The 27663-nt window shown below is 33.9% G+C and overlaps 1 protein-coding gene across 3 annotated transcripts in view; it reads right to left on the bottom strand.

Annotated features, from left to right (window-relative positions):
* VEZT (vezatin, adherens junctions transmembrane protein) overlaps positions 1–27663 on the bottom strand; it is a 62725-nt gene that overhangs the window by 22416 nt on the left and 12646 nt on the right. The window contains exons 2-7 of one of the 3 annotated variants that reach the window (XM_063075208.1): positions 16810–16944; positions 13310–13399; positions 8088–8263; positions 7022–7297; positions 4150–4299; positions 995–1142 (exon numbers count right to left, since the gene is read on the bottom strand). In XM_063075208.1, coding sequence (XP_062931278.1) covers positions 995–1142; positions 4150–4299; positions 7022–7297; positions 8088–8263; positions 13310–13399; positions 16810–16944 — 975 coding nt within the window. Of the gene's footprint in view, positions 1–994; positions 1143–4149; positions 4300–7021; positions 7298–8087; positions 8264–13309; positions 13400–16809; positions 16945–27663 lie in introns of those variants that run through there. The other 2 variants (XM_063075209.1, XM_063075210.1) reach the window with 2 other exon arrangements.

Consider the following 27663-nt stretch of genomic DNA (forward strand, 5'->3'; position numbering starts at 1 on the left):
CCAAAGTAGTTCATCAAATGTATGTACCATAAGTCATTATCAATTCCATATTATGAAACTTTTAATTTGTTTCCAATATTTGCTGCTGTAGTAATATCATAAACCTTTGGGTATATCTTTGATTACTTCCTAAGATAAATCTGTGAGAGTAAAATTGTTGGACTAAAGAGTATACGCATTTATGAATATTGGTACTCACTGCTGAAGTAAACCAGTTTATACTTTCACAACTAGTGTGTGAGGTCTCACTGAATCTTCATTTATAATATTAACAACCTTTAAATATCCTTGGCAAAACGGTTAACTTATGACTTTTATTTCTATTTCTTTCATTACTAAGATTGAAAGTGTTAACATATTTATCAGCCATTTGTATTTCTTCTTTTGTGAACTACCAGTTCACATACCTGACCTATCTTTTGCAGGTTTTAGACACCTTAGAGCTCTTTATATAGAAAGAATTCAAGCCCTTTGTTATGAATCATTGTAATTATTATTAGCTTGTTTGCATTTAAAATATGCAATATTTAAAGTTTAGTTTTTTATGTAGCCAAATGTATTCTTTTATGTGGCTTTTAATATATGAAAAAACAATCTTGGTCTAGACAAGAATTTTGGAGATTTTCCAAGGGAAGATGTAGATCTCACTAAATGCTTTATTTATGTTTGTTGAAACAAATTACTAGTCATAAAAATCACTCATATTGGCTTCCAATTAAAGTACATTCATTTATCTCCAAACTGTAATTTAAGGCATTTCTTACATTAAGAATTTTAAGAATTTTAACATCAAAATATAAATATCTCCTCATCTGATCTTTATGATGCTCTCATCTTTGAAAGACAGCACCACAAGCATCATTAAGACATTTATGATGACAGTATTCAGCAAACAATGAAGGGGAACAGGTGCACCATTTACGTTCAGAAAGCACAGGCACAATTCAAGTGTATCTACCTTTTCTTCAGCCCTTCCCCTCCACAACTGGATTACCTTCAAAGCAGGCAGGCTGAAGCCATCCGTAAGGTTATGTGCTTCCTCTTCTGAAATCTGCTCTTCACTAAGTCCAAGGCCCAGCTCCTTAAAAGGCACCACACAGATGTAGTTGGTTATATTGTCACTCTCCGAGTTCAGGGGGTAGGTTAAATTAGGTTAAGGCAATAAACAAAGCCTTTTTTTTAGGAAAGCATAAAAGGTAGAATAAAATTGTCCAAAATTACATTTACTAATCTTTTTTTTGATCTTTTACATCAAGAGACTTTACATCAGTTTTTAAACAGAAATTAAATCTTAAAATCTAACATATTAACATCTCAGTTATCTTATAGGATACTTGTGAATAAAATTTTTATGTCTAAATTATAAAAAGTTCAATCCTTCAAAAGTTAACACAGTGCTAATTTAGTTATTTTTGACATCTACCTTTTTGAGCTGTATTGCATATTTTATTGTGTCTTGGCTCAGACCCTCATTATGCTATAGCAAATACTTCTCTTTTCCTCCCAGTCTGCATACTGCAGGACATCATTAATTGAACATATATCTGAAATACCCAGACTACTGATATAAGTAGCACTAAGCCTATTCTATCTAAGTTGTTTGGCATAAACTACTTTTTCCTCTGTTCTCTTCCTTATGAACATATATCAATATCAATCAGGAATGATTTTTCTGCTTTGTTTTTATAAAGAATTTTATCCATACAATTTCTGATACTTGACTATCTTTGTATTTCCAGCATATTCCTATTTGGTCACATTATAATAATATTTCGATATGGTGCTAGATTAAATTTATAAATATTCTATTTAGATATTTTGTATTTCCATTTGTGAGATTAGTATAGAGTTTTTATTCTTTGCAATGCATCATGTTTTGATAGTTAGATTATTATAGTATTTTTATAAATAAAATGATATGGGGAGCTTTCTAACCTTTTCTATAGTCTAAAAAAAATTTTTTAATAAAACCATCTGGACTTGATAATTAAATTTTTTCATTCAATTAGTTTTTGAATGTGTAATATATTCACAGGATTCAAAATTCATGAGGTATTAAGGGGTATAATAAAACTGCTTCTCATCTCTTTTGCCTAGCCACCTAGTTCTCCTATTCAAAAGCAAAGGCAATCCCTGTCACTAGCATCTTGTATATTCTTCAAGATATTTTATGCATATATACATAAAAGCAAATCCAAATATAAATGTGTGTATGTCTGGGTATATGTAGATATACACACACACACACGTACACAAATAAATACACACATATTTATCCCTACATAAATACACAGTCCCTTTCTTGCATGAATGGAAGGGTACTATAAATACTGCTCTGTGCACTTTACTTTTTTTTCACTTAATATAATTTGGAGATCATTCCACAGTAGTGCATCAAGAACTCTATCATTGTTTAATAGTTGCATATTTTCCATTGTTTACATATGAACAGGTGTTTTCTCTTTAAAAAGGAATATACTTTATCCAATCAAGCTTCTAAATTCTTCCTAAATCAGTTTTGAAGATTTGTATTTTTAGAAGAAATTAACCATTTCCCCCTAAATTTTCAAAGTTGCTGCTACAGAGTTACATATATTATCCCCTTATAAATATTTTAATATCTTCCACATCTATGGTTACCACTGTGTTCTCATTATTCATCTTGTATATTTCTGCTCTTTACATAGTATTGTTACTGGTCTTTTCAAAGAAATGGTTGATGAATTCTTTTTTACTTTAATTCCTTAAAGTTTCTTTATGGAGAATATGATCTGGCCTCTGCCTACCTCTGAATCTCATTTCATACTCCAATCCCCAACTTAACTGCGCTCCACTTAAGATGGTCTTCTTTCTATACTTCAATCATGCTAAACTCATTCCTGCATCTCACTGGAACACTCTTCCCCCAGCTCTTTCTCATTATTCAAAACTCATTTAAATGGCTCTTCAGAGGCTTTTGCCTACCATCCAATCAAAAGCAGCATCCCAGACAATCACTCTCTATTCTATTCCCCTGGGTTTTTTTTTTTTCCTTTATAACAATTATTATATTTGAAAATATCAGCTTTTTATTTATTATTGATTATCTCATTTATGAGAACAAGGATTGTGTCTATCTTGTTCACTGCTAGTTCCTCAGTTTCTAGAAAAGTGACTGGCACAGGGAACTCATACAATCTGCAATCTTTGTTAGGCTATCTCCTCTCATTCCACATTAAACTATACACTCCATGAGGCACTCAGTTTATGCTCAATAAATATTCACCAGGGCCGAGCCCATGGCGCACTCGGGAGAGTGCGGCGCTGGGAGCGCGGTGACGCTCCCACCGCGAGTTCGGATCCTATATAGGAATGGCCGGTGCACTCACTGGCTGAGTGCCGGTCAAGAAAAAGACAAAAAAAAAAAAAGAAAAAAAAAAATATATATATATATATAAGTTATAAATCCTACAGCTTCACCTATTACTAGATGTGTGACACTGAGCAAGTCACTTAACCTTTATTTTAGTTTTCTTACAAAGCGGAGATGAGAAAACCCAGCTCGGAAGATTTGCGTAAGGAAATAATAATACAACATAAAGCATTCTGTAAACTGTAAGCATTATATTTATTATCAGTGCTACTGTACCCAGCAACATGAAGGTCTTTTTGCCCTCCATTTATTCATAATTTATCTCATCTATGAATCTCTAATAAAATAAAAATCTTACACACCTTTATTTTCTGGTTAATAGAACTAATTTCCTGACTTCAATCTGATTCTAGACCCTCTGTTTTTTTGAAAAGAGAAGGATTTCCTGTTACCAGTTCATAACCATGTCATGACACAAATTTGCCATGTTCAAAAATTTTTTAAAATGTTAGACCTAGCAAAGCCAGGTTCTTCTGACTATTCTTTGGACCAATAAAAAAAGGGACTTCAAGTTTTTTCCTTGTAAAAATGAGCCACACAAGAGCAGAAGAACTTTATTCTTGTCTGTTATCGTCATTCCCACTGGAATGCACTTCCAGTTTTAAAATAGTTGTGATGATGGAACTTAGATTCAAATAGTGCAGTTTCTAGTTAACTTTACAGGAAGCAACTATAATATCTACATTCAGGATTCCAGAAACATTGCTTATTCTCATGTATAGACAAAAAAAGGATATTTTTTCAGCATATATAGGGTAGCTAGCCTTGCTCCTTGAAAGTTGGCTCTTACAGTTCTGTAGACAGCTTTCCGAAGACCGATGAGATGCTGACTGGGATGCTGTCCAGCTTTATTAAATGGGCAAGCAGCACTGACCCTGTCAAGCAAACTTGAAAAGTAAAATGTGATACAACTGTACAGGTGTCCTAAAGTTTTTGTTTTCTAAATCCAAAATTCTATTAAACTTAGAAAAGAAATTCCTTTTTTATGATTTTCATTAGAAAATGATTATCAGTACCCCAACCTAGTTCTCATAAAATAGCCAGTCCTCTGATACATATATAGTCACCAGAAAAAGATAAATCAAAAATTAAAAATCTCAAAAAGTAAAGGCTTCCTCTGATGTGACGGAACAATCAATTTTAATTGAGATATAATAGAAATATAGGAATGTTTAAGAATTTGCATCTTTTTTATACAGACACTTTACCTGCTAAAATATACTAAAGTGGAACTACTTTACATTTAGTTTTCAAAACCTATATCTATAGGAAGTATGAAGGCCTTAATTATAAACACTTTCACATTCTTAATATACATTTACATAGGTTCATTAATCATATATTTGTTCATTTGTACAGAGCAAATTTATATAAAAATAAATTCTGTACATTCATAAAAGTAGGGCAAAATTACTTACCCACCTGCTGCCACTGGCACTTACCTACTCAAAATGAAGTAGGGAATGCAGAAAGGTAACAGGACCAGTGGCCAACAGGGGAATGCAAGTAGAAAGGCAAAGTAAGGGTTACCATGTAGTAGCATAACTACTCTCAAAACTGTTCAAGAGGAAGCACATTTCATGGCACTTTCCACAAGATTAATGGGATGTACCTATTTGTAACAATGACACATAATGTATTATGTTTTGTAATGGAAAGTATGCATGATTAAATATTACATAGTTATTGGATAATAGTTTTTTTTCACTTAACCAGTAACCTCTCCCAATAGTAAAACAAAATATTTGCATTTGTAAATCTTTTACACTATAACCACTGTAAAATAAGACACCTAGCTCAAAACTTTAAAAATGTTAAATCATACTACAATATATTCAGGCATGAAAAATCTGTAAAAAGCAGAGAATAATAATTGACAGGTTTATTTTAAAATAAGGGTGTGAAAATGATAAAGGGTTAAATTACTTGCTACAGAGGACAAACTGAAGCAGAAAAAAAATAGCATTCACGATTTCAATATATGGCACTATTGCTTGTGCTCCATTTTACTGAATCAGTTTTAAAAACTGAAAGTATTTCTAAAAAATTATAATTCAAGATTTATTATTCCTCATAATTTATTTTTTCAGTCTACTATCCAGTTAGCTAGAGACAAATGAAGCACATTTTCTTCCAATATTTCTGTCTGCCATTTGAATGGGTAGAAAACATAATCTGCAGGTAACTCACGTCTAACTGGCTCACTTTACCTCTTCATGCCAATTCCAAACATATGGGTAAAAGCTGGAAAATGACAAAAGGCACAGAATACATGCCTAAGCATGTATTCGTTGGACACATAGCCATTTTGCTTAACCAGTCGATCTTTGCATTTTGCCGTGCAAGTCAAGAATGAAAAGTAGCTACTCTTTATTTTCAGTGTGATTTTTTAACTTCTAATATTTGACACTCAAACAACTTAAAATTTGCTATCCTCTATCAACAAGAAGCAGACTTCAACTAATGGAAGGACAAAAAGCAACAGACACTGAGGATTCTTATACTTTGAATTCAGCCGAAAGAGAGGTTATAAAATCCCTCTCATGTCTCTGGATTGTTGTGTGGAATACAACAGAGTGAAGAACAAGATGACTACTGGAGATTTCCCCACTATGATTTTCCAGAAACAGTGTTTATGTCAAGATTGTATAAGTGCTATTCTAGAGCAGAGCAGAGGATGAGATGATTACCAGAGGTTCTTCCCCACTTTTCATGATTTTCCAGATATAACTAATTAAGAGCAATAATTATTCTTCATCATATACCTACTTTCTCCCATCTACAGATGCTGAATGTTATATAAATTATTAAATATACTAGACAAGAGTACAACTGTTCTCTGTTAGTGTTTAGCAGGCAGCCTAGTATACTGGGAACAGGCTTTAGAGTCAGATAAAATGGATTTGAATATTTCCTCTACCACTTACAACTGTATGCCTTTAGTTGTATGTAAACGTGATTAGCATAGTATATGGAACATAGTTGGTGCTCAATAAGTATAACTTTCCCTTCAATAATAGAGTAAATAATAGCCAGTATATCCTATAACTTAATACACACACAGCTTAGTTGGGTGAATATTTAGTTTCCTGTGGGAACGTGAAATATCACGATTTGCATAATATTCTGAGATTGTCAATGCCATAATAGCTAAAAAATATTTACATAAAGAGTATTAGTAATACATGTTGAGATTTTTCAAAATGAATTCACGTCAGATATATCTATTATATAAACTGGAGAAAGATGGCATTTGACAGAGAGTAAAGGGCACAAGCATTTACTGAGTAACAACTGCATGCTAGGTTCAGTGTTAGGTACTCTATATTTTATCTCACGTAATCACATGGCAATAATCAGAAATCAGTATAATTCTCAAAGTACTTTGGTTTCTCAAAGTAGACAAGCAGAATCATACTACGTATTCAATCTAGCATATAATGTCTTTATTCCTTCACTTAGCATTTAATAGGCCTTAATAAGTGTTAAAGAGAAACCTACTTCTTTCCTGTGAATGCAACACACAAATGAAAATAGGTAATAAATACCATCCTTTAACTATGTAGTAAAAAAGAATCATTTAAAAAATAGAATAAAATGTGAACTCACAGTGTAAATCCTCTGGAAATGACTTCAGTTTCTTGAATGAGACGTAAAGCTTTTCTTACAAGGTTAGTAAAAGCCCGGCTATTTGCTGCCATATCTTCCAAACGGATATTGTATTTTTTTAGGGTCATTTGTAGTTTGGCTGTTCTCCATAATCTCAAAGCTCTTATGATCAGATAAACAAACAGAATCACTCCCCACACCAGCCAGGAAGATAATGTCCACCAAGTGGGAAGCATAATGAGCAAACTAATGAAGGCAAATAGCATTGAGACATCCCTAGGAACAGAGAAACCAAGAAAGGATAAGATGCTTTATTCCTCATAATGACATTTGAGTGACTATAGATTTGGAAAACATCAGACTTTGCTATCTGTTACAATATGAAGCGGTCAGTGTGACAAGAAAAACAAATTGAGGACGTTGAGGCCAATGAATGTAACTGTCTGTATAATTTAAACAGTTTGAGCAGTGATTCAGTGCATTTCTTGAGTCATTCTTCCCTTCTCTGTCAGGAAGAGGACATCAACAATTCTTTACATATAATCCCTTTTTTACAATTCAGTCTTCTTTGTTTGTTTGTTTATTTATTTATTTACAGATTATGGCCTGATATTAGACCCAAATACTACAAGTTGAAACATTTTAGAATAGGTTTGAGTCACCAAAATATGTTTCCTAGTATCTCTTCTCAGCCAACATAGCAAGAATCAATTGTTTACCTCCATGTCCCATCCTATACTTGGTGTCTCTACAATGTGGTTATGATAAAATCTATTAATTATATAGAAAAATAAAGAACAGGCTAGGTTTGCATGTACACATGTGTACAGAGAGAAATTCTTTTGGCACACAGTATATACCAATCAAATTGATTTTTTTCCAGCTTTATTTTAAATAGTAGCTACTTTAGAAAGGTACTTTTTTTTTTTTTACCTCTGGCATATCATTAAACCAATTGTAATGCTAAGTGTACGAAATATTTATAATGCCTTTACAATGGTCAGCATGATGAATTTCCTGTAAATCATATGTAAGCATTCAACGGATAAATGTTTCTGGATGGTACCAAATATTGGGAGCTGCCAGGGAGCAAAGTGTTGGAAGGTGTCCATTTTCCTGTTGTGGAGGTTGCCCTGCAGACAGGATACTGGGATCAAGCAGCTCAATCAGCTCCACATCCTCTTGTACCAAGACTTCCTGTTGCAGGATGGTATGTAGTGAGTCGAGTCGGAATCCAATATCCTTGCCATTAAAATACCAGAAGAGAGGTATTAATACATACATAATATTGTAGTAAATGCTAAGCTCCAAATGTACTAAGAAAATTTAGAAGTGTTTATTTTCAGTACAGACTCCAGGAAGAAGAAACAATAGTTCAATCTACCATCAGTATGATAGATGGGGTTTTACTTTCACTGTAAATGTGCAGTGATAAAGATTGAGGTAGTCATGATTGAGTCACCAGATGTGAAATATAAATTTTTAATAACCAGATGTAAAGTGATTACAGATTAATAAACTTGTCTAGTTAAGCCTCATTAATTAAATTGCTAGGAAACAACGTGAAAACGTAATCCTGCAACAAAGAAGATGTTATCCATGGATACTATAAAAATTCAGCCAATATCTAAGAATTATATCAGCAGGATCAAGGCCTTCTAAAAATGGACATTCAAATACTAAAAAATACATCATTAAGGAATGTAATACAAAACCACACTAACATTTGCATAGCACTTTATAGTTTACAAAATGCCTTCACATATACCAGCTCATTTATTCCTTCCTCTCTTCCTTCTATCCGACTATCAAGGAATATCTTCTACAAGCCAGGCACCATGCTTGACACTGAAGACACAAAAAACAAACAAGACATTCAAGTCTCTACTCTTAAAGAGTTCATGGTTTAACAGTACTGAAAAGCAAACAGTTGCAATATAATGTGCAAAGGAGTACAATGAGGTATACCTAGGGTACTATGAAAATGGCACAGAGGGACCAAACATGAAATGAAGTCAGAGAAAGTAAAAGAGGTGAATCCTGAGCTAAGTCTTAAAGAATGAATAAGAATTGATCAGATGAAAGAGTAGTGAGATGGGACAGGACAAAAGCCTTCTAATTTAGGGAATTGTAAATTTAATCTGATATTAGCTGTGTGCACAGTGCACGTAGTGGAGAGGTGAGAGATGAGGTAGCTGTGTTAGGGCAGATAGGTTCAACCTCACGGTAACCCTGTGATGTCCATTATCATCCTCCTCTCCATTTTATCGAGGATAAAACCAAAGCCCAAAGAGATTAAACAACTTTTCAGAATTACAATTTCAAATCCTAAGTCTTTGGTAGTTGATTTTGCTTCTCTGCATATAGTCTGCCTCAACAGAAAATCTGAAGTTTTATTTTGTATTAAATTTGATAATACAGTGATCCTATTATTTGATCAAAATAAGTGAATTTTTAATGGACAAGGCCTTTAGCGATTAAAGTAAAATCAGTGAGGCCTAGGGTCTGAAGGCAGTAGGTTTGCTTTTCCTAGTTAATCATTCCGACTCCACAGATTACAGTCCTGGCTGATCATAATGCGGACTGAAGTAGGAATGTGGAAATCCGTATATTAAACTGAGTACATAACCTCTTGATCATGGTTATATGTCACTTTTAGAGAAGGAGAAGAATATTTTTAATATTAAGCCTATTTGGATATATTTTATTTATCTTCAATCTAAAAAGGGAACATCTTCTCAATGGAATATTTATTTTCCTTTTAGCCTTTTGTGGCTTTTTTACTATCTACTGACACACTCTGCAGATAAGTCTGCAGCACTTTCATGTTTCATGTTTGAACAGTTGCCTCCTCTTCTCACAATCCTGATCCTAACATTAGAAACCGCTTAACTATTTGATGTCCCACCCCACTTTCATAAAGAAAGAACAGTAAAACTCACTTTATACTAATGACTGGGCAGGAGATGGAGCATGGTAGCTTTTCAAGTAATCTCTGAAATGAATCTTCACATATTGATATTACCATTTGGTTTGGATTCTCCAGTTAGATACAGTCATATTCAAATACGAGTATTAGAAATCAAACTGTTGCTATAAAAGCTTTATGCCATACCTTTTATGAGACTTCCATGCACCTTTTATAGGTAAGTCTAAAGAAGCCTAACTAGATGAAGGATAAGGCTGTCAGAGAGGAGGATAACTATTAACGTACGATGGAGCTCTCCCTCTTCACAGATAGAGATTCTGCTTAATCAGTTACTCACTTTCTTCAACTTGGCATCAGACCCATCTGCAAAACTAGAATAACACCTCCCAACAACCAACACGATTAGAGGCAGAACTGATAGCTCTGGGAATATTTCATTCAAGGGTGTGACAAACCAATAACCTACCATCATTTATACGTACAAATGAACTTGAAAGGAACCAAGTCACTCCAAATAACTAAAGCAGTATAATCTTACTGATTAGATTGCCTCTATAAATGAAAAATTTGAACTATATTCTAATAATTATAGTTGTTTAAATTGAATCAGATTAAATTAATGCATTAAGTTTCTTTCTTAAGGATAAATTATAAAAATTATATATTACTTTTTAATTATAAAAATAAGAACAGAAAATATGGAAACTGTGTTATAATATAGCAATCTAACTACTAGGAAAATGGACACCTGTCAAATTAAGAAACATGTCAAAACAGACCCTGTTTGGACTGGGAAGCCCAGGTTCAAGTTTCAAACAAATGAAAAAATTGAAACGGTACAATTCTGATAAATTTTAGCAAGTATCATCTGTATAGTTAGGAGCTATGTGCTTGCTAGGAGGTGTACTAAGAGTATGTAAAATTTGACTCACCCTCAATAAGTTTGAGTGCCAAGACTTAGTACCTAGGTTTATATCCTGGCTCCATAACTTAAGCAAGTTAATAACCTCTCTGTGCCAGTTTCCTCGTCTGCAAAATGGGGGTAATAATAGTACCTACTTCATAGGGTTGTTGTGAGGATTAAATAAGTCAACATATGTAAAATACTAAGAACAGTGTCTGGCACATAGTAAGCACTATATAAATGTTAGCTATTAGTGTTGTTACTACACATAAACTAATTAAAACACAATAAGGAAAAGCACACACTGAATATAATACAATAAAAGAGTTACAGAACATAGCACAGATAATTATTACTAAATTGATGCAGAAAATAAGAGATCCAATAGGCAGGCTGAAGTTTTTGGGAAAGCCTTGAAGAAAAGGTAGAACTGCTTACTGAAAAGATCCCAATAGATGGAGAGAAAAATGGAATGAATTCCACCACAGTACAATATCATAAACATAGACATACAGAATAAGTATGGAATAAAGGAAAAGGAAGACTGAGTTCACTGATAAAAAATACTGGTGGACAAAGCTGGAAAGGTAGGTTAGGGTCAAATTATGCAGACTCTTTAATGCTGAGGTGATAAATTTGGACTTGATTGGCTGGATAATGGAGATCTTCGTAGGATCTAAATAGAGAAGTGGCATGAGAAAGTAACTTAGGAAGATTTCTGCCTGGATGGAATGAAAAGCATATGAGAAGGCACAACTAAAGAATAAAGAGATTTCTATTTTTTTCCCATAGGGATGGAGAAGGGAACTTTTTCATGTGCCAATATACTTCAATGATCTTACACACTTCTTAATATATTGCTGTTTCATAAAGCTGATATGAGGATCAAGTGAGGTAACATGTGTGAAAGCACTCTATAGGCTAAAAAGCACTTAAAAACTGCTATTACCACTACCATCATTGTTGCTATAAAGGAATCTTTTTTATAATCTTTAAGAAAAGTACTATAAACTGAACAGTGTTCAGATATCATGGAGCAATTGCCAATATTTTTATAAAAAAGAAAGAGGGCCTGTCTGAATATCTGTATAGCTAACACAATTTACAATACATCACAACCAAGTGGAAAAAGTCAAACAATCTCACACCAGAAGCTAACTGGGCAATTCCTTGTTCCATTACTAGTAAACTATTTCTTAGATATATATTCCTATAAATCCCCATAACATAGGCACGAAAGGGATGCAAACAGAAGCTGGAACTTTATAGTGAAACATGACATGAAACATGTGGCCAGTGATGAAGAACCGAGAATGAAAAGACCAGGCCTATGTAGACTATGATTAAACCACAGAAAAATGCATATGATCCATATACCTTACCACAGTCCTAGTATCACTGTAGAATGAGATGGCTCCACCTGGATAAAGATGATATTCTACGTAGATGACAAGACACTTCATTGACCTTCTCAACACACCTTCTACAAAGATGAAACCCTGAACAGAGAACTTGCCAATGTGGGTTGCTAAAAAAGTAATTTTAGTCAGTCAAAAAATAATAATCCTCAAGCAAGAGGGGTAGTATGTTATAGTGGAAAGAGCATGGGCTTTGAAACCAGGAGATCTGGGTTCAAATTCTGACTCTATCACTTTCTAGTTAAACATCGTTGAATAATTCACTTAATAAATTATTAAACCAAACTGACCTGCCTGAACCTTGGCTTTCTCACTGCTAAAATATACTAAACCATACAATGTTGTTTGGATTACCAAATCAAAATGTGAAAGCACTTTGTAAACAATCTCTTCACAAATGTTAATTTACAAGAATGATAATTCTTAAGGTCACAGGCCAGCAGAGGATCCTGAAACCTGCTTACTTGTAATTTGATTACTTCTACTAGAAGCCATGAGAATGTTATAACATGCATTTTTTTACCTGTACTACCTGGATTTTGTATTGTTAAGGTATAAGAAGGTTAAAATATACCCCCTTGGGGTCAGGGGCCAAGCAACAAATATCTTACAGCAGACATATGAAAAAAAAGAAAGCTTCACAGGAATCACAAAGACCCTCAGTTTTGACTCTTTCAAATCTTTGGGAAATTCTGTGATTGATCAGCCCTATGAGACTGAACTGATACCACTAATAGATATATTTCTTTCCCTACTGAGAATACCTATCAATGGAGGAAGATGGTAGCAATAAATTAGTAATCTAACAAATAAGGTTTCTATAACTACCAGAATATTCCATCCTAAGTGCCTAATAACCTCTTACAAGAGCTATAAACAATACCAATAAGCCCAAATTAAAAGGTCCCCAATTATTGCGGAATTTCTAATAAAAATCAGTCACTGTCCAAATCAGTAGCAAAACAAATACTGATTCATTGATTCTCTCATTAATAAACTGGAGCCCTGAAAAATGACAAAAAGAAGTGAATACTTACCAACTTGTGAAGTAAGTCATCGCTCTCATTGCACTGAGGAAAAAAAATCCAATTTTTGACGGTTTGAGCCACTTTTAACAGGATGCTTCGCTGAAGATGAATGACATTGTATAGGATTATTAAACCTCACCCAAATAGCAGAAAAACTTCAATATGTCTCATTCTCCTTATTAGTTCCCAAATTTAGTTATACATAAGAATCACTTGGGGATTTTAGTTAGAAACATTCCTGGGACCCCAAACTAAAGATTCTGATTCAATAGGTTTAGACTGAGGCCTGGAAATCTGATTTTTAAAGAGCAGCCAGAAGTCATCCTGATGTAGCTCATTTATCTCAGGAACACTATATACAGTACTATCTATGTCAACATGATGATGGTATTTATTTCAGAATGAAAACCATAGGGTACTCCAAGTTCTCAAATATTAAGACCATTTCATTCCACAATACTAAGGCAAAAGATATTTTAATCATTTTAGAAAAACTGTCACATACTGAAATAAAAGTTATATTACTGAATCAACCAAAAATTCAATTTACCTTAATAGCCCATTCCCTGAGCATGCCATTAAATGGAATTTACATTTATTAAGTGATTATTATATCACAGGTACTGCAAAGGGTCATGGGAACAAAAATAAATATATATGACTGCTATTTTCAAGAACTTAATACAGAAGAACAGATGGTACAAATAATTACAAAACAATGTAAAGTCTGGAAAAGTATGAGAAAAGAGGAGGTCAGAGAGGAACTAACACTGTAGCTAAGTCATAACAGATGAGTAGGAATGGAGAACACTCCAGGCAAGGGTTATTAGCAAAGGAGACAGACATAGAAGCACATGCCACAGGGATGGTAGCAGAGTCAGGAACAATTATGACCTGAGAATAGAAGGGATTTGTAATGAAGTTTAAAAAGTACATTGAAATAGGTTTTAAAGGACTTTGGTCTTATAACCCATAATAGTTTAGACTTTATTCTGTAGGCTGTGATGAGCCACGAAAAGTTTTTATACAAGGAAGTGAAACAATAAAATCAGCATTAAAAAAAAAAAACTGTCAATAGTTTGGTGGATGTACTGGCGGGGAATAACTGTAGGCAAGAAGCAATATTAGGAGGATATTTAATAGTTCAGCTTAATAGTTACAAAGGCTTGAACTAGGTAATGAATGCAAAAATGGTAATGAATAAGGGTTAGATTTAAGAGACACAGAAGTTGACTTGATATATCATTTAGGGACCAAAGCAATGCAGGAGTGATGGGAAATGGTAAGATAAGTGACAAGACAGTGATTTGAGAATATATAAAGAATATGTTTTTTGTTTGTTTGTTTGGCTGAGGAAAGCAGTCCTGTTTTGGACATGGTGAATCGGGGCTTCTTGGGGCACATGCAAGTGAAAATGTCTAACAAACATCTGGAACTTCACTGGACATAAGTGGCCAATGAAGGCAAGAAGGATGAGACCACTCAGAAGAACAGACCAAGCAGAGAAGAGGCCTGATGCCAAAACTTTATGTAGGAAGGTATAAGAATAATCATAGGAAAGAAACCAGAAAAGAGAATGAACAGTCATGGTAGGGATACCAGGACAGACTACTCAATAAGTACTTTACAAGCACATAAAAAAACACAAGTTAAAAAAGAGAGGGCAATTAATGCTAATGACTGTTTCATCAAGTACTCATACTATTCAAAAAATTGCTTTCCAAAGAATATAACTGATACTTCATTCCTTAAACAGAATTTTGGGGGGCAATTCTAAAAATATATTTCCTGAGAATGAACTAAATAATTCAACACATCTTTCTAAAATTTAGCTGCCCCCAGATTTAGAAAATAATCCAGTATAAAAAAAATATAGCTCATACAGTTAGAAATCTGCAATATAGTGCTCGCTTCAGCAGCACATGTACTAAAATTAGAGATGTGCAATATGAAGATTAAACAAACTTTCTAGATTTGGTAATTTTTAAAAACATCCTCTGGTTATGCTTTTTATTGTTCCTCAATTTCTGAAAGGTTGAAATTTCAAAGTCTCCTTTGATTTACTTATAAACTAACAACAACATTTCTATAAATGAAAAACTTTGTCAGAAATGATAAGGATGAAATACCTACAAAACCCAAGTTTGTACCAGAAAACAAAACAAAACAAAAAGTTAGAGGTCAATGCCCATCTCCTGACCCGAGACTATCCCTCGGCCATTCTTTGTTTTGTGTTGCCAAGTAATTTCACATCCAAGTTTTAATCTGTAATTAGCCTATTAGATACATCTTTAGGTTTGCTTCCAAAACCCTTCCCTGGAACATTCATACTTGAAACAGGCAAGGGGAGTAAGGGTAAATACAGAAGACTAGCAAAACTGATTTTAATCCATGTGAACTAACTTTCCTAACTCCCACCTTCTGGGTGTTAGTCAAAAAAACTTCTCTCATGCTTACTTTGCTGCTATTAATGGGTCAGCTTGGCAACCTCACATTTTAGGTGTTTAAGAGTAGGAGAAGAGATCCTCTAGGTGTTTAAGACCAGGAGAAAAGATCGTTCTGCTGATCCATGTTTTCCCCTCCCTATCATAATAGAGTATGACTAATTGAAAATTTTAAATGCCTCCTCCCAAGAGTAATTGAGTCTTGTAATAAAACATTGATTAAACTAGAATGCTCAAGGAATGGGGTAATGTGGTTATATTTTTTTCGGTTAAGTTAGAATCCCTTTGGTTAAAACTGAAATGTTCTCATCACAAAGAAACGATAAATTTTTGTGATAACTAATTTGCTAACTACCCTGATGTGATCACTAAACATGTATTGAAATATAACTCCGTACCCCAAAAATATGTAAAATCAATATGTTTCAATTAAAAAGAAAACTGAATCGAAGTGTGCTGGAATATTTTCTGATTTTAGTAGATATGGCTAATAGAACAGAAATGAATCTGGTAAATGCATTTTATAGAACATAATTAATGGGATTCTTCCAGTATCTCAGCCTCACAATGCTGTACATCAACTATGAGATATTTACTATATAAAAGTATATAATACGTTAGATATAAAAGGCATCAATTTTGAGGTAAATGTTTAAGAAATGTCCATTTGTTTTCTTATAATTTGTGCTCTCTTTTTTAAAAAAGACTTAAAGAAAAAAATTCCAATTAATAAGGGATTCTTATTTGTTGGGTTCTTGTAAGATTTTAGTATATTTTTCTGGTTCCCTCTGGATAACTTTAATATTTAAGTAAATAATATATTTTAATCCTCAACCATATCCATTTCCTCACCTTATATAATTTACCACAAAATAGTCCAAAACAGCAAGGATTCATGTTTATCTAAATAGACAGTTTTGTACTACTGATGAAATAAAAAATAAAGTCTTGCAGTGTGAGGAAGGACATGGAGGTGCTTATGAAGTGTTTTGTTTGTGAGGGTAAGGGAAAAAGCAGCTTAAATAGTCAGTAAGGTAAAGATAAAGAATGAGCATGCTTTCTTACTTTCGGCAGGATTCTTGTAGGAGTCCTTTGTTGTCCCTCTGTCGTTGTGCATTTTTCTGTTTTTGGTGACAAAGAAGAACATATTTCAAAGTCTGTGTGTCCCAGGTCCTGTAAGTACTGGTAAAGTGGAGAATTCTGAAAGAGACATATAAAATAAAGCAATTTCAAGATCATTTTTCATCGAGTACCAGTAAGAAAAAAATGAATGTTATAAATAGATTAATCACTTTCTTTGCCCAAATTTTTGTAGTCTTAGAGTAGACTGCTTTTTTGTAGTCTTAGAGTAGACTGCTTCATAGCCAATATTTATAGCTCTTAGAAGAAATAGTTCCTAAGAGGATCTACAGTGAAAAATAGTTATTACTCGAAGCCAAAAAGAATTAAACGATGATTGTATTAATTATAATGTTATCATACCATCATATTGATTAATTCATTCGAACACAAATATGTATCATCTACCACATGCTCAGCACTGTAAACAAAAACTCTTCAAGAGAGTTATCATAGATAAGCTGTATCTGACACACAAGCACATGGCAAATGAGAAAATTGCTAATAAAAGCATTACAACACAGTGGTTAAGAACACAAACTCTGGAAACAAACTACATATAGGTTCAAATCCCAACTCTGCCTCTTATTAGCTAAGCAACCTATGGCAATTTATAATCCTTCTATGCATCAGCTCTCTCATCTAAAAATAGGAATAACAACACTTAGTTCATAGAGTTCTTATGAGAGCTAAATTAATATAAAGTATTTAGAACAGTTCCTGGCACAGGGTAAGCACACAATTTATACTTTAACTTTATATAAAATACATGGAATGAGCAAAGGAAAAAGGAAGAATCATCCCAACTCCGTCAAACAGAAATATCATTGCCACTATCAGATGCAAATCTATTGCACAACTCTTTCTGGATAAATAACAAGATTTAATTTTAACTTTCAACCTTCTCTAAAGCACAAAGTTGATGACATGTTTAAAAATAAACCTTTATTTACATTCAAGGAAATATTTAAATCTTCAAAAAGATTGTATGTTAAGGTGAGAAATATAATAACCCAAAAACCTCACAACACAGCTAACAAAAGTTCTACGTGGCAAAATCTTAAGTATTTTACTTGCATTATCTCTGTTAAGGTTCACAACAAACTCTAAGAGGTATTATTATGATCGTTATCATGGTTATTCCCATTTCACAGATGAGGAAACAGAATCACTCAGCTGGAGAAAGCAGGAGAGACAAGACTGACTGACACATCTGACCCCAAAGCCAACTCTCTGAAATATTATACTATACTACCTAAAATAAAACACAGTCCCTGCTGTGTCTATTGAGAAGATACCGAAGGAGCATACTTGTAGTTTAGTACAGAGACACCAAGCAAATCAACAATGACAGGAATGTATTGGATGCTATGGAAATAGACCAAGACTTTTAGGGAATATATCCTTGAGTTAGGAAGAATGAGGAAGAATAGGAATTTGCTAGACTGGTAGCAGTTTGCTTGGCATCAATATAATAAAACAAAAATGGAGTCAAATACTTTCCTTTTAAGCTATGCTTAATCTTTGTTTGCTTGCACCCCCCCACCCCCCGCCCCCAGCCTGGCCCCATTTAATCTTTCTTTTAAGACAAATGCTAAAAAAATTATAAGGAGAAATATGTTTCTTATCCCTGTAACAGATTTAAAATCTCCGTGGGCACAAATGGTTTACCTTTATATTGCCCATAATGTACATTCAAATATTGCCTTGAATTACTCAACCTGTATTTTCAAATTGGACTGTGAACCCCACTCTATTCTGCCCCAGAGAGGCAAAAGAACAAGAAGGCTAGTTCATTTGTTTGGGCTGACCTTTTGAAAAGTTTACATACTTTAAAAAAAAAACTTGTTTTTAAGGCAATAGAAGCTGTTCTTTAAATGAACTCCCATGGGGAAGAACAATAAATAAGAGGGATCAAAGTGGAGTTACTCCAACTCAGCGCCAGCAAATTTTTTCTGTAAGAGGACAGATAGTAAATATTTGGGGCTTTGCAGGCCATATGGTCTCTGTCACAAGTGATTAAGTCTGGTAGTGTGAAAGTAGTCACAGACAATACATAAACCAATGAGTGTGGTTATGTCCCAATAAAACTTTACTTGTGCACTCCAAAATGTGAATTTCATATAATTTTCACGTGTCACAAAATACTCTTTTGATATTTTTTCCAACCATTTAAAACATCAAAACCATTCTTTTCTCACCAGCCACACAAAAATGGTGGTGGCGGCAGCTGCGGGGGGAGTCTGGCCCAAGAGTTTTAATTTGCTGACCCCTCTTCTAGTTAAAGATTCAATGGCAATGAGGCAGCACACTCTTGACTGCTACCATTGTATTTCATATTTGCACTTTTCTATTTTAGCTATTAGTGCAAACCTCCCAACACCTATAAACCCAGATATCGTATGAACGCTAAAGCTCTATTCATTACATTTATGACAGCATTCTGAATGTTTGCATTTATTTTACTGTTTTATTTCTACTTTTATGCTTCAATCACTTTTCAACCAAAAAAAAAAAAGTAAAATTTAAGCAACAACACACAAATGGAAAACAAACACCCCTTACGTTAACTAACTGAAGGTCAGCCAAGATGAACTGACCAAGATAGACCTTGCAGCACATGGGTAATTTTTAAGAATGCAGAGGAGATTTTTGGTGAAATTATTACTTTACATTAATTATTTTTAAATGTTTGGTGATAAAATTATCATCACTTTTCTCTAAAACTGCCAAATAACCTGTGTATTTATTTCATATATCTCAGAAAATCCCATCCTGACTAGTAGTTCTCAAATTTTTTGATCTCAAGTCCCCTTAGGGTCTTACAAATTATAGAGAGCCCCAAAAGGCCTTTGCTTATGCAAATATCTAATGACATTTATTGTACTAGAAATTAAAACTGAATACAATTTTAAATATTTATTATTTTACTTAAAAATAAGCCCATTACAATGTTAATGTAAACAACATATTTTTCATTAAAAAAGTTTTCCAAAATGAAAAACATTATTGAGAAGAGTGAATTGTTTTACATTTTTTAAAATCTCTTTACTGTCTGGCTTAATAGAAGATCGATTGCTGGATTCTTATATCTGCTTCTGCATTCAAATGTGTTGCAATTTATTGTTTTGGGTGAAGTATACAAAAGAAATCAAGCCTTAAGACAGATTTGTTGTTGAAAAGGGATAAGTATTTTAACAGTCTTTTCTGAAAATTGTTCTATCAAACGATAGCCATACCAAAACTCAACAAGTGATAGTTTTGAAAAGGTTAATTTTAATGTAGATTATGAAACCATAGTGTTGAGCTTTTTGTACTCTATACATGCACAAGAGAATGAGAGTGAAAAAGGCAAATAATGATGTCTTAGTTTTAAAACCTGATCATCCAATATAATTTCTTTTTATTTTTTCTTTTACAGCAAGGTGAGGCTCTCTATTGCAACTGTCCTAACCACTATATTTAGAGTTTGGGGGCTATTAGGCTTATAAACTAATAAATATACAGAAATGTCTATTTTACATATAGTGAATATTATTTCAGATTGATGGCAGCTTTAGAAAGGCACTTTTTTGCGTTGAGGGTAAGAATAGGTGGTACTGGGTAATTTTCTCTATTATGTTATAACATTTTTCCTTGGATCAAGCAAAACAGAATCACAAATGTTTTAGTTAAGTTGTTTTTTGAAGAGTTTTCAAACTATAATTTCAAAGTATTGAAGAATGTTACTGCAGCCAAAAGAAATATGAGAAACCTCAGACACAGCATGTGGGAGCTCCTCCTCAGGAAATCCTAGTGGTTCACTATTCCCGTAAATTTTAGCTGACAGAGAATACAAATCATAGCACCAGGAAGAATTTTGCTGGATGAAAAATAGCCAAGAGCCTTTTGGTGGTGCTAAGACTATTCGGGTGGCTGAAACATACTTCTGCAAGAAAAATAAACAAAAATAGACAGGAACCTCCAAAATTTTTGCTGAGCAAGCACTTAGAGAAAATGACTCATTCAAGTCCTATGCTACTGGCACTTCTTGCCCCTACACCACATAAAGATATCAGACCCCACACTAATGGATACATAAAGTTTTAACCATTCACTTAGTGCAGAATTTGTTCTGCATGATCTATGATGTATTTTGTGGAAGTGCCAGTATCATTATTGCTGGTTTGCATTTTAAAATGAAGACTAACCAGTTCCAAAATGGAGATGATGTTGGTAAAATGCTTTTATTATTAGCTTTACTCTTCTAAACTACTTTAAACCCTTCTAGATAGAACAAGTAGTAGGTTTTCAGGTCTAGGGCCAGAGAGAAATACAAGGATATTTGAAAAATTTTGTGGAAAAATAGAATTAAAAGATAATACGACTACTTCATGAACTTTTTGAAGTATGCTTGTAGGCCAAAGATGGCAGAATTAGACAATTCTTTCAATAACAAATACTTATTGATAACATCTTCTATGTGCCAGGCAACATTTACACAAGGGGATAAAACAAAACAAAGCAGGAGAGATTTTTGCTAAGAAGTTTCATTCTATGATCATGGTTTATCAGGCTTTCAACATTACCGAGGAAAATACTGAGTGGTCTTGTACTTTCCAGGTAGGCTATGTTTCAGGAAAATCCTCTCTTGGTCTCAGCTTCCTTAAGTACAAAATAAGAATGATATGGGGCTTATAAACTTGTTCAGGTGGTAAAATAAAACTTATGACACTCTCTGATAAAGACGATAAAAAAAAGTGGTGAGATAGGAGGTGCTCAGTTTCCCTGAGTTTGGGTTTCAGGACACACCTCTGGGTTTCAAGCTGCTCCCCAAGGTCTCAGGCCGCTCTGCTAGGCCCTCCCCTAGACGAGAGTTACTATCACTTGTTGGACCTATTTTCAGCACCAACATGGAGAAATTGAGACCTCAGGAGGCTGACTTATGCGAATCCAGTGGCTGGCATGGTCAGTAGAAAGGGGTTATATAATCCTAGTAGCTGAGCATGCTCACTAAAGTGGAATTTACCACGAATATGTATTAAATAGTGAAACTTAAAAAAAATTTAAATCCCAACAGAAGGCAGGGTTTTTGCTCACTTTCCTGGGGCCAATCTGCACTTCCCCAACAGAGGTGTATATGCTCTCTTTTTGTATCACACTTACTTTCAGCAAACAGCTGCTCACTCTCTTGAGCCAGCCTGCTCTTTGTGCTAAACTTTAAGTTTGTATTTCTATTTTGTATTAAACTTGGTGCGGGCCCTGCTCAGTCTCTGAAGCTAGGCCACACTGTCTATGAAGTCTGTATCACTTATTCGTTATATTAAACCTGTTCTCACTTTCTACTGTGACTCGCCCTTAAATTCTTTCCTGTGGCAGAGTCAAGAATCTAGTAAGAGGACAGGATGGGTTGAGGCCTGCTGTCAGGCCTCCCCAGACCTTCTCCTCCCAGCATCAGTGGTATGTTAAAATATGGAATTTTGTGCTAAATCAGATGCCATGTTATCCTATGCAATCATCAAATATGGAGATTCTACAGATCAAATTACCCACTTTTTTCAACAAAAAATGACATAGTAAAGATGTAGGAGGTGGGGAAAATAGCTAAAGACTGAAGGTACCTATCACCCAATGCAATGTATGGATCTTGTTTGGATCCTGAAGACACTTTTGATTCTCAAAGAAGTCCAAAATCAGATTAGGTATTAAATATTAGGGAATTATTATTAATATTGTTAAACAATTGTGTTGGGGTTATCACTTAAAAAAAGACCACTTATCTGTTAGAGATGCATACTACCACATTTACAGGTGAAATTAGGTAATTTCTGGGATTTGCTTTAAAACCCTCCAAGAAAAACAGTGGGTGTGAGAGAGGAATAGATGAGACAGTTTGGTAACAGCTGCTGAAGATGAAGCTCCATGATGGGTACATGGAGCTTTCATTGTATCATTCTCTCCTTTTATACATAATTTTAAAGTCCATAATGAATGTCTTTAAAAAAAAAATCAGATGCCCGGTTTTCCTAGGTAATGGTATAAAAGGCTTAAGAAAATATTATAGAAAAAAATGTAAAATTGGGAAAATTCAACTTCTTATTTTAATATGGGGAAAAGATCAGCTTATTAGATTTTAAAACACTCAAATCTTACAAACTTCCATATAATGGTAGTGGTACTTTTAATGTCTATTGAAAGAGAATATGACACAAAGCAAATGTTAATATAGTAACCCCTTTAAATGAATTTGTGAATTAATCACATATGCATCAACTACTATAACATGTACACGTTATTTTATATATTCACATAAAATATTCAGATAATGCTGGACAAATATTTGGACTTACAGACTTCCTGCAACAAGGACCAGGCCTCTCAATACTTCCACTAAGGACAACAAATGTCAAAGGTATCCTCTAGCAACAGGATTTCAAGTTTCCAGTCTTAGATAAGGTACAAATAAATGTCTAACTACCTGCCAATTTTAATTATTCACATTTTCTTTCCACAAACTAATGTAAAGTTTATGGAATAAGCAATTCTCAATTATGTGATTTCGGAGCAACATTTTAAAATCACCATTAACCAAGACAGTTAAAACAAACTACAGAAATAAAAAGACTACGATGCCTTATAAAGCAGTGGTTCTCAAAGTACCTTGTCACTGCACTACCACCTCCAATACTGGGCAATGTCTGGAGACATTTTTCATTGTTAAAACTGGGGCGTGAGGGGAGGGAGTGCTACTGGCATCTAATGGGTAGAGGTCTCGATGTTGCTCAATATCCTACATTGTACAGGACAACCCCCAGAAAGAGTTACCTAGCCCAAAATGTCAATAGTGCAAAGGTTGAGAAACTTGTTTTGGAGTTACAAGGAATCACAGATTGAAAAATCACAAAAAATTAGTAGTCTAGCAGCTGTTTTCATAATTTACTAGGAAAGTTATCTAAATAAACCTAGTCTCTTCCACAAATGATACTTTACTGAGTGGTTTCCTTTGTCTACTGACAACACTATCAATATCAATGTCAACACTACAGGCCCACCACAATCCAGCACCTACATCACGCTAAGAAACACCCAGCATCTATCTTGCAGCTCAAGTCACTGTGTTACAATATTTCTTTCTGTTTTTCTCTGTCACTTCCTCTGTCCTGGTCTGAACCAACCACACTCTTTCCACACTAACCCTGATGCATCTTATAGACTCTCTCCTTCCCTTTTCCAGAACAGCTGATCTAAGAGCCCCATACCCTTTTAGGGGCTGGCCTGTGGCTCACTCAGGAGAGTGCGGTGCTGATAAGAGCCCCATACCCTTTTAGAAAAGCAACTTATAGTCTGCAGAAACTACAGGCCAAATTCTGATAACGGTTCCTCACAAATTATCTATTCTTGCAGCTACCAATGACTGAGTACTAACAGCACTCCAGTGGAAAGATCATCTGGTTAGTAAAGGGTCAATCATCATTTATTAATTTATCACTACCCAAATATTTACTGAGTACCTAGTATGTGTCAGGCACTAGAGTCACTTTAATTTTCTATTAATTTCTCTTTAGGGATATACAAGAAATTAACTTATTTCACCACAAAAGGAAACCTTTAAGCTCAACTGCTCAACCTCATTGAATTTTTTTTACAATTTTGCTATTTTTAAATTTAAAAATGTAAAAAGCAGAAAAAGATTTTAAAAATGAGAAATAACTTTGTTTGTACTCTAGACACCTAGTCTCAACCCTAAAAGGTAATAAACATTCTTTAGCTTGTGAATCCTTCCCTCCAAATTTGTATCTATTTATGTATATATGAATAGCCTTCAAAATTTTCATACAAATGGAAATATACTATAGGTTTGGTTTTCTCCCCACCCATCTGTCCCCAAACAACAGCCGTATCAAACATTTATTGAGCACCCAGACTGTGCCAGACGCTAATCTAAGTATTTTTATGTACAAACTTGTCTCATCTTTGCAATAACCTTATAAGCATGGCTCTTCTTAGATATGAAAGGAAACCAAGGTACAGAGAGACCAAGTAACTTGCCCAAGTTCACAGGATAGTAAATAGCAGAACAAAAATTTGAACATAGGCAGCTTGATAGATTCAGTGCTGTTATCTACCCTACTACTTTACAAATAATTTTGAGTAAACAAGTTCATTAACTTGGTCTAATGTACTATGGCATATAGTTTGTTATATTTTTGTGTTTTTTTTAACCAAAAACTTGACTTGAAATTTTAAAACTATTTAGCAAATTAAGTTAAAGTCTCAAAATAGGTCAGTCTTATTCTGATACTATCTACTTTAATTTCCAATTACCGGGAGCAATAATCAGCCGCAATATATATCGACAAAATAAAATTAAAAAAAAAATAATAATAAAATAAAAGTAATAAAAGCAAAAAAAAATAAAAATAAAAATAAAAATAAAAATTCTGAAAAAGAAAAAAAAAAAATTTCCAATTACCTTATTTTTGCTTCAGACAAGCTATAATTAATATGTAAATATTTAGTAAGGACATTTGCCTCGTATTACCACAAGGCTAGATAGAAATTGGCCACAAAGATTTTTCAGGACTATAAAGACAACAGTACTTTACTCTTGCAAATTACTTTCAAAACTAGCTCCTTGTTTTTTTTTTTTGGGGGGGGGGGTTGTTTTTGTTTTCGGCAGCTGCCAGTACAGGAATGGAACACTGGACCTTGTTGTTAGCAGTACCACTCTCTAACCAACTGAGCTAACCAGCCCTCAGTGGGCTTTTATTTTATTTTTGGTAGCTGGCCAGTATAGAAATCAAACTCTGGACACTGGCATCATCAGCACCACTCTCCGACCAACGGAGCTAACCATCCAGCCTTCAATGGGCTTTTATTATTATTATTATTATTATTTTGCTGGCTGGCTGGAATCCAAACCCTTGACTTTGGCGTTACAACACTGCACTCTAACCAAACTCAATGGGCTTTTAAAAAACAACTCTTATTGGAAATGGAGAGAATATTTGGCCAATATACGACACAATTAATTAATTTACAATAAGCCCATATAAGCCAACAAGAAAAATATTTTTTTTAAATTGCAGAAATGGGCAAATTATATAAAGGGGCCGTTCAAAGAAAAAAAATACAAATAGGTTAATATAAATGAAAACATGTTAAACCTCACCCTTGATTGAAGAAATGCAAATTAACAAATATAATTTTTATGCATTAGTTGGCAACAATTAAGAAGTTTGAGAATATTTAGGTTGGCAAGGGTGTGGGGGACCAGATAATTCATACACTATTAGTGGGAGTATAGATATAATAATATAAACACATATATCCATTGACCTAGTAGTTAATTCTACTATCAGGCATCTAGCCTATGGATATAATTATAAAAGTATGCCAAAGTATGTCACACACATATATACACATGCACATATATGAATGTAATTGCACTGAAAGTGATCTGGAAAGAAACGTACCAAAGTGACTACAGTGGTAACTTCTGGGGAGAAAAGAGGGAACAGGGGAGGAAAAAGAAAGACCTGATGCTTTCCCTGTATTATTTGAAATTTTTACAATGAGAATATATTCACGTGTTATTCATGTGGAAAAAGGTACCCATAAGGCCTATTAAAAAAGGAGTCCAATTAGGTGTTAGTTTAGCAAATAAATAGAATGATCCTGGGCATTTTTCCATTATCAAAAGTAATGATCTACTTCAACTATTACACTTTATTTAAAATGTCAATACTCAGGGCTGGTGGGTTACCTTAGATGGTTAGAGCATGGTGCTGATAACACCAAGACCCAGGAAAAAAACTTAATTAGGATAACGTTGGGCAGTATACAGTTAGCTCAGTTGGTTACAGCGTGACATTATAACACTAAGGTCTAGGGTTTGGATCCCCCACACTGGCCAGCTGCCAAAAAAAAGTCAGTACTATATAAGAACCACACTATTAGGTCTGGCAAAATGATAACTGTTGTTAGATGTCAGATGTTATTTGGGCTCTACAGTCTGTATTAAACACAAAAAGCAATAGGAAAACACAGCACCCTAGCTACTAACAGAGAAGGCAGTATGAGGCACAAAGCATTGGCACAGAAACCCAAAACTGTGGAATGTTTAATAAGTAACTTTGTTAATGCAGACTTCCCACCCACAGGAATCTGTGTTCATCATGGTTCAAAGGACCAATAAACCTTTGATTTCCATTCCCAAGTTATAGAATTCACCAAATTACTTACAGGTAACTTTTCTTTAAAAATTTGTATCAACTTTTAAATTCTCTAGAAAAAAGTGCTATATAGAGAGTATAATGTAAGTGAGAGACTTTTAAAAGTTTCCACCATGCCAAGAAAACCTCTAAAAGATCTTTTATTCAAAATAAAATCTCTAAGGAAGAAATATCTGCAGTTAAAGGGATTTGACAGGAGAATATGATGCCTAGATATCAATATTTATTAGTTATTATTAATTATTTAAAATAATCTTTTATCTTTGAATATAGCTTAAAGCAATAAATCTAAATGTGATTATCGCATACAGAACAGCAATTCTCTTTTCTGGAAAATACTATTGAAAAGGATAAACTCCCATTGTCAGTTGCTATGATTTCCCTTTTTCTTTCCAGGATAGCTGCAGAACACAAGATAAACCAATGATATAGATTGTCATTACCAAATTATACAAAGCAGTGACTTTTTCAATTTTTAATGAAGAAATTTAAAGAGCTAAAACTGTCAAAATCAACAAAATTCTGCAATAGAAAATAAATTTCCTCATCACTATTAATTATATTCCCAATAGAGTGAATTTCTATA

This window comes from Cynocephalus volans, chromosome 12 (genome assembly GCF_027409185.1).
Source record: "Cynocephalus volans isolate mCynVol1 chromosome 12, mCynVol1.pri, whole genome shotgun sequence".
NCBI classification, from domain to species: Eukaryota; Metazoa; Chordata; class Mammalia; order Dermoptera; family Cynocephalidae; genus Cynocephalus; species Cynocephalus volans.